Source organism: Morone saxatilis, unplaced genomic scaffold (assembly GCF_004916995.1).
Source record: "Morone saxatilis isolate NCDOM2014 unplaced genomic scaffold, NCSU_SB_2.0 Contig11, whole genome shotgun sequence".
NCBI classification, from domain to species: Eukaryota; Metazoa; Chordata; class Actinopteri; family Moronidae; genus Morone; species Morone saxatilis.
Genome location: NW_023339663.1, coordinates 30,457,538 through 30,466,094, shown reverse-complemented (window position 1 = coordinate 30,466,094; position 8,557 = coordinate 30,457,538). Strand labels below are relative to the sequence as shown.

Genomic DNA, 8,557 nt, shown 5'->3' with positions numbered 1-8,557 from the left:
AAGAGAGAGGCTCCATCCAAAGTGGGATGGATGCCGTCTCTCCTGACACACAATTAGCTAATTTATTAATGAAAACTTTAAACATCCAGCCATCATTGCAGTCAGCTTCTCCTGGGGTTCTTGTAAATACCATTAGGAGCACTAGGAGGAGCCAGAGGAACCTGATTTTTTCACAGATGTCTGTCAGATATAGTTAAACTAATATGACAAAAAAGTTATTTTTATTAAAATTACCTACTGCAGCTTTAAGGTTCTGTTCCATTCAGGTCAAACCGAGTCACTGGAATGGCTCTGCTACACGAAATGGAATGGAGTCCTAATAGTAGTAGTATCATTGGTAACACTCGTGTTTATCCTACTATGTCATTTCAAAATGGCTGTTGTGAAAAAGGTTTATTATGAAACATCAACCTTTGTACTGAATGAATCAGAGTGATAATTATGTAAGCGTTCATGAACCCCACCTTACTGTCAGTGGTATTTTGGATGATGTCGTTATCGGGGTCTCCTCCCTCTGAGCCGCTCTTCTGGTCGTCATCTTTCCCATCCTTCTCCAGGTCGTCCTCTCCAGATGAGATCCTCGACAGCTTGGAGGACTTCTGCCACAGACATACAGATCAGGGTGCAGGAACACTTTCGTCAGAATTTCCATTTCTAACAGGAAGAAAATGTCACCAGCAGTACATCATGCTTCGCAGGTTATAAATAAACACAGTTAGAAGAGGTCAATAACAATTCACAGTGTAAAGTAGCAGATTCATACATAACAATAATACATTATTACATAAACTGTGTAATATTTTACTGGTCTTAAGTCTTAAGTTTGAGGATGGTTTAAATAACAATAAACTAAAACATGAAGCAAAAGCCAAGTGTTTAACAGGCTTTACTATACATCAAATGGCTCTTTAACAAGTCATGGAAGTAGAACTGAAACTATGGAGGAATGCGTCTTCAGGAACACCCTCACTCACTCGCTCTAGAGGAGCATTGCATTGCAATAAAACATTTTTAGCATGTCCCCATGCACCATGCAAAGGCTGGCTGTCTTCTTGAAAGCTGTGTTGCCTGCTTCAGAGAGGAGGATGGTGCTGGGGTGCTAGGGATACATAAGCATGACTTTGCTAACCTGGCATAGGTGAGGTATCTATTCTCTTTAGCCTTCCATTCTTACTTGGCAGTTCAGATCCTCAACTTCCCCTTCTCTTCTTACCTGCTGGTTTCAGAATTGAGGACTGAGTCAAGTAAAGAGAGCTGTAGTAATGGTGGAGGTGACACTGTCACTGCTGCCACTAATTGATGAATGCAAGCAAATTGTTTCACTGGTTCATAAACTATTGTGTGTGTACCACCAGTGGTACACAGCTGCTTCTAGTGGTAACGTTGGTAATAGAATTTATTTATTTGAAAACATATAATGCTATCAAAATACTACAACATTTTGAATAAAAATACCTAAACTACCTATATATTTAGTTGTAATATCAGCCTGCTACATAGTCACGTTTAAGCACACACAAACGTCCATGATTAGTTAGGAGCTAAAATCTGAGGGTAAGATAGTCAGCGCAGGTCAAATGAATGGTTCAGAAACACTGCAATCATGGCACCAAACGGGAACTAAAGTGTAGACCACCACATTAACTCTGGTTCTTGAACCAGTTCCATTCAGGATTCAACAACAGTCAACAGTAAATAATTGTCCTATTAGGAATAAAGCTGGCTGCTGTGTGAACTGTCTGGAGCTGAAAAGGGCCGGCCTTAATGGTGGTACTTGGAGATATTTTCTCAGGTGGTCTGCAGTGGTTGAGAAACACTGTTCTAGTTTATTATAAATCTAATCAGCGATCATCACATTTGAAAGTAGTAGTAATTCTGGTAGTAGTAGAAGCGGTGGCACAAACCACCCCATAAAACCATACAAAATACAAGCATCAGTCATTAACTGCTTATAAAAAATGAAATGCTTCCAGAGCTCCATTTTATTTCATCACTGGTCACTATGCATGTATATGTGTGTGAGGGAGTGGGGTTGAAAGAGGACTGACAGAAGGTTGATGAACAACCAGGTGACCGTTACCTCCTCTCACCACCCCATACACACAGAGATCACATTTAATCTTTTCTCAGCTGAAAAGATTCTAGTGACCTTGTTCACCTCTTGTACGTACACACACACCCACACACCCACACACCCACACACACACTGTGTTTCAATGATGTGACAGGACACACACACATTGACAAACCACTCCCCAACAGCGCCACATTCCTTCAGATGCACCACATGTGCTGTACGTAATGGAGCCCAGTTGCTAGGCAACAGTGGTTGCTAAGTGAGGAGCAGGATGTGTGTGACTTTTTCAACCTGCTTTCATTTACAGCAGCGATGGCTTATGCACTAATACAGTAACACACTGTGGCAGTGCTAGTCTCTGCAGCACTCCATGCCTTCAAACCTGGAAGCCTTTCTTTTTCAAAATAAAGAAAAGGTCAAACAGAAGAGAATGGTGTAATACAGTAAGATCACCAGGAACAGAGGTTGTTAAATATGTTTGGTGGATGAAATCTGGACAAATATCACTTTGTGAAGCAATAGTCTAATTTAAAAAAAAAAACTGAAAAAATTTGCCAAGTTGCCCTAATTAAAAAAATCCTTAACTGGAAGCCTCAAACCTCTTTGCTGCCAATACGGTGTCCATAAACAGCTAGGTACCACATTGTAATATTGAAGTACTGCTCATAGGTCCCTCTGGAAAATATGCACCACATATAGGTTGGAGGATAAAGCTGCTTTTACTGTTAAGAAATCAAATGGAAAGACAAAAACCAACAATGTGTTAATTCATCTCTCTGTATTTTCTGATTTCCCTAATGCAGCTGGCCACTTTACTTTTTATCAACCAGGAGGAAATGGTGCATTTTCAGTGACACATTTGCTGCTCTAGGGAGTATTTCTAAAGGGACTGAACCAAAATAAACTACTGTTCATGGTAAGAAAGGACCATGTCACCCAGTGCAATAGTGTGGCTCACTGGTGAGTTTTTAATAGTTTTTTGGACAACAATGGAGCTCTGTGGCACAGAGCAAGAAGATATATTACATTCAAATGACCACTAATTGTCAACTGACTTGTCAAAATCTTTAGCAGCTACGGGGGAAGGGTCTATCTCGTCTCAGAGACTGTCTGAAGGTATGCGCTGTTATCCACATTTGGAAGATTAATTGAATCTAGGTCATAAAGACACGCACAAGAGACTCCTAAATAGTTTCTGGTGGGTGGTCAGGGTGGTAGCCAAGTGGAGGCTTATCCAGCATTCAAGTGTGGTCATTTGGAACAGGTACAAACACATGAAAAGTTGTCAGACAACAAGTCATGCAAACTAGTTTGTTTTGAAGCAAAAGAGACCGTGAGAGTGTCAGCCTGTTATAAATAATCACACCCCAACATTTACTCCTATGTGCCAAAATACAATTCCTTCAAACATCACAGGTCAATGATATGTAACACCGCTAATTCTTAATTCTTAAGTCTGCTGATAAGGCAGTGGATACTTCTGTATCTCTTGCCAGATGGCAGCTGGGGTGGGTACTGTCTTTTAGTATTCTTTGGTCAGGCGAGGTGTCTGCACAGAGCCCAAATGACACTAAAAGACAGCACCTACCCTAGTCACAGCCTGTTCATCCTGCTGCATTCTGGGAAGAGTTACAGATGTATCCGCTGCTGTACCACCAGACTATAGAGCAGCTTCTTCTTCATATTGTTTATTTAAACCAGTATGAATATTACTTGTGATGAGGCTACTGAGTATTAATTACGAATCATACATTTTATCTTTTGATACTTTGGTGCTCAATGTTTCTTTAAAATGAACTGAAGGACTGAATTGTAGAGAATCTAACTGATCTAATGATGGGTATGTTTAAACATTTATATTTGCATAGGAGATCTAAGCAGCTTAGAACTTGCTCAACTGGGTGACCCAGTGGGCTTTAAGCGGTATCCTTAAAATGATACCTCCACCGTTAATACCAAACCTCAAATAAGCAAAAATGACATGAGAGCTGAAGGAAAGATTAGTTCTCATAAAATCATAAAATCTATCCTCTAAACTGGTCATATAATTTTCAATCTGGTTCTAATTGTCACATCGTCTCCAGTGCTGAATCGCCCTCGCTCCTGTGTTAGCATGTTCTCCAGCTGAAGTTAAGTACCTTGGAGGTGGCTGTCTTTTTCCGTTTGGATCCGGTCTTGTCACCCTTCAGCTTCTCCTTGTCATCTTCCTCCTCAACGGAGTCGCCCTCTTCGCCCTCGCTGCTGCCATCAGCAGCATTACCCCCCTCTTCTGTTTCTGATGAACTCTGTTGGTGGATGGCCTGTATATGAAAGATGCCCATCAGCAGGAATGGCTAGTTCCACAGTAACTGACACGTCAAATATATTGTGATATTTCTTACGCTAACGCTATCTGCTTTGAACAACCCCTTCATTTGTGTCTTACAGTTTTGGCGAGGCAACAATGTGGCCTTTGCAATCTGTCTTCTCTGTGAACCACACACATAATAGACTGCTGACTGACCTGATAGCCTGTGAACTTGACTCCGGGGTTGTTCTCGATCTCCCACAGGCCCTCGTTGAAGCCTTTCCTCTTGTTGGACTTGCCAAATTTGTCTTTATACTCCTTGTAGGGCAGAAGATCCTTAGGCCCTAAGAATGCACTGAAGAAGGTGGAAGAGACGTTTACTACTACTGCTATTACTGAAACAGTATGGAAAACCACATTATGTTTCATGAGTTCAGTTCAACAGTAATCACAAAATAACTGGAAGTTTATAACAGTTTTTCGAGAACCCCATTAATTTTAAAAACTATTTGCTCATACACAGGCCTGGATATCAAACCTTAATACGATTTATCGTCCAGCTCTAATTTGATGATATACTTGCTGATCTAAATCAGGAAACTTTGGAACTCTAGACCAGTGGTTTCCAACCTGGGGGTCGCAAAGTCTTCTTGATTATAACAACCAAAAAGCTAATAGAACAAGCATCGGGGAGAAGAAGACACTGAAATTGTCAAAAAAAGGATGCATTTGAGTAAGTATGATTGTTAAAAATTGAATTAAATAAATAATAAAGACAGACGTTTGTATAAAAAGTTCCCAAAAATATCAGAAAAGTTCATCTCTGATCAATATTCACAGGAAATAATCTGCATTTAATATAATATGAAATATCCATAAAATATGTCGTTTAGTCAGGGATCATCAGTTCAGTCAATGATAGCAAAGAGGTCCCTGAAGGAAAAGGGCTGGGAACCACTGCTTTAGACTATATGTTATTCAAGCAAAGGTCTTTATTTAACACTGATGTATTTAGCAGTTTATCACATTTTGTTTAATGGAGAAAAAAAAGGGCAAAACCTGCTATCTGGGTCAGCACCTTTTTGGTGTCCCAAATTGATACTCATGAATTTGATAAGATGTAGTCTCCCTCTGATAAGATTTAAGTATTCCATAACTGTTTATACTGTAGAATGGTTCTATCTTGTTTATTGAGATAAGTTTCACCCAAGATATAATAATGACATTTAAATATCCCCACATTTTCCTGGGGATTTCCTGGAACACCCTTAAGAACACATGGGGTGCCCGAACCCCAGGTTGAGAACCACTGATCTAGCTCATATGATAACAGGTGGTGGTATTTAATCATAATCACACGACCCATTCTTCAAATGATAAAGTTGTTGGCATATCTTTTTTTATTTTGTTACTATTCAATGTAATTATACTAAACCCTTTAATTTCCAGTATACCATACTCTTACATTATGCTTAGTATAAAACCTCAAATAAGTGTATTAAATATTTAGTTAAATATTGAAGTATGTTGATGATGTACATCCTTGGGTGTTAATGTTATTACTAAAGTGAATCCTTTTTGGACTATATTTAACAAACTACATTACAAGATCATCCTTGTTTTCTCTTACTCTGCCTTAAAAAAGGACAGGAAAAAACAGAGAAAAAGAAAAATTTGTAATCATAAATTGCTTAAAGGAGCCAACTCCTTCAGGAACAACAGAGCATTATTCTGTGGATGAAGACTGTAAGATGTGGTTGAAAGCTCCAGAAAATGCTAGTGCACCTTGAGTTAAAATTATTTTGACAAGCTATTATTTCCAAGGTCAAGAATGAATTGCTCAAGCTTAAAACATGTTGCTTTTCGTAAACTAGGGTATTAAAGTGTTGTAAGGTACATAAGCATTTTCAAACAATCCCCAGCCCTACTTATACACCCAAAATCCAGTGGCAGCAATGTAAAAAACTATTAAACATCGTGCAATTGTATCACAACTCCAGTAATTGCATTAGTGAGTGTGACAGCTGCTTTCCTCCTAAACAACATCAGTGTGAGTGGAAGGCTGCACATCCTACGTTTCATGGGTCCCAAAGAAGAAGATGGGATACTTGTTGGCAGGTGGTTTGACAGCTCCTTCTGGAAGCTCATCAATCTGAAGGACAGAGAGAGAGAGGGAGAGAGAGAGAGAGAGACTGTTACTCAATATTTATCACACTCCTCCTAATGCTCATGCTTCAGATACATACAGGCTGCTACGGTGAAACTGACCTAAACTGTAAGACCTACTGTATACTGGTGCCAACTTGTTGTACGAGGTTCCAAATGGAGCCTGACTGCACACAGTAACTCATGATATGATACAGCCCATGTGCGCCACTGGATGTGAGGCCACGCTGTCTGCTATTGGGCGCTCACAGTGTATAACAAATAACATCATTCATCGCATATGAGACGGAGGTGTTACGGGTTACCTGAGGTCAACTACTGGCTCATTTATTCCGTGTGTGGCAGATAAATACATTACATTCAGTCAAAGACACATGTTGAACTAATGAGCGGAAAATATTAACATCAGAAATTGCGTTATAACTCCAGCAAGAGCTGAATGGAGCAGGAAACGTATTAAGAAAATGGAGCCCAATAAATGTTAAGTTTTTTCCTCATATTAAAACGTCTACGTTTTTAATCAACCTGGCTGGATACAAAGGCTTTTAAAGGACGTTTTGGTCGTCCGTAACAGAAATACGAAAACCAAACGCGGCTGTGGAGTCAGCCCCAGCCGGGCTCGGCGCACCGCAGCATCCCTCCAGTTCCCCCACAGAAGCAGCGGCCGTATTGTGTAAATCCACCCCGCCTCCCCGCGCTCCCAGCCCGGCCGCAACCCAGACTCACCCTCGCCGGCCAGTGCGGGTATCCCTTCATCTTAGCGAAAACCAAATCTCCTGCCGTGTATTCCCGCGGCCGTGGTCGAGCCATGTCGCTGGATATAAACTGGAGGTCTGGTATGACTTTAGAATCCTTTTGCGGTTCTCCCCGGGGCCCTCAACGCAGGGCTAAATTATCGACCATCAATGTTTTTATATCAAGACTGCAGTTTACACGGAAATAAATAATTAAAAAACGCGGAAAACGGGGCCTGGAAGAGGGCTATCCTCTTACGCACAAATTCAGGTGTAAACGTCATCGAGAATGGCCTAAGTTGGAGTAGGGTACCTGAAAGAAACGCAAAGTGTGGCAGAATAGGAGAGAGCAAACTTCCGGTCTTCGCAATAAAAACCAATGCTGGCGCACGTGCCTTGTATGTTTGTTTTGCTGTTGGTTTAAAAAATAAATAAAAAAAGATTGTTTACATTCACTGAATATGACAGGAATCTATGTTCTATTTAATTAATTGCTTAATATTTTGACCACAAATCCAAACTTAAAGCTGCAGTAGGTAGCCTACGTTTTGTAAAAAAATGTCACTGTGCTCTGACAGTAGAACATGAGACAGATAATCTGTGAAACAATCAGGTTCCTCTGGTTTATTCTAGCGCTCCTAATGGCATTTGTAAGAATCCACCAGCCTGAACGAAAACAACCAATCAGAGCCAAGAAAGATAAAGACGGGGTGGGGTTGGAAGCTTGATGATAGTTGATTGTTGAGTCTTATTCCCAGGGTCCCAAAGCATCTGTATTTGACGTCCTGGGAATGAGACTTAACAATGAACTATCTGTCTCACCTCTGATTGGTTTATTTTTGTTCAGGCCCGGTGGATTCTTGCAAATGCAATTAGGAGCACTAGAAGGAGCCAGAGGAACCTGATTGTTTCAAACATTATCTGTCTCATGTTCTACTGTCAGGATATAGTGAAAGTTTCAGCAGATATGACAAACAGTTATTTTTGTCATGTTTAAGTTACCTATTGCAGCTTTAACGTTTATCACATTGGAACAACAAGGGAGGCAGAGTTGTGTTGAGGGAAGACTAAAAAAATGTGTATGTACGTGTATGTGTTTTACTTTGAAAGTGATACGCGGAAGTCGTATTTTGTGTCTAACTTGACTCTGGTCCCAAGTTGTGTGTCAGTCAGGCAGACAGGCTGTGTGCCGCTCGGAGCCTGGAGACGCTTTACCGGAGACAGAAAGTAGCTGCCGGCGTGCGGGTCCGTGTGACACCTCTGCGGTCTCTGTCGGTCTCTGTCAGTCACTTT

General features: G+C 40.7%; 1 protein-coding gene across 1 annotated transcript in view; it reads right to left on the bottom strand.

Moving 5' to 3' along the window:
• The window catches only part of hdgfl3 (HDGF like 3), a gene marked incomplete in the record, with an annotated part of 10,713 nt that extends 3,183 nt beyond the window's left edge, over positions 1 to 7,530 (bottom strand). Inside the window, 5 exon segments of the mRNA XM_035651862.1 lie at positions 465 to 599; positions 4,216 to 4,377; positions 4,581 to 4,719; positions 6,440 to 6,516; positions 7,257 to 7,530. Coding sequence (XP_035507755.1) covers positions 465 to 599; positions 4,216 to 4,377; positions 4,581 to 4,719; positions 6,440 to 6,516; positions 7,257 to 7,340 — 597 coding nt within the window.
• Between the last annotated feature and the right edge of the window lie 1,027 nt (positions 7,531 to 8,557).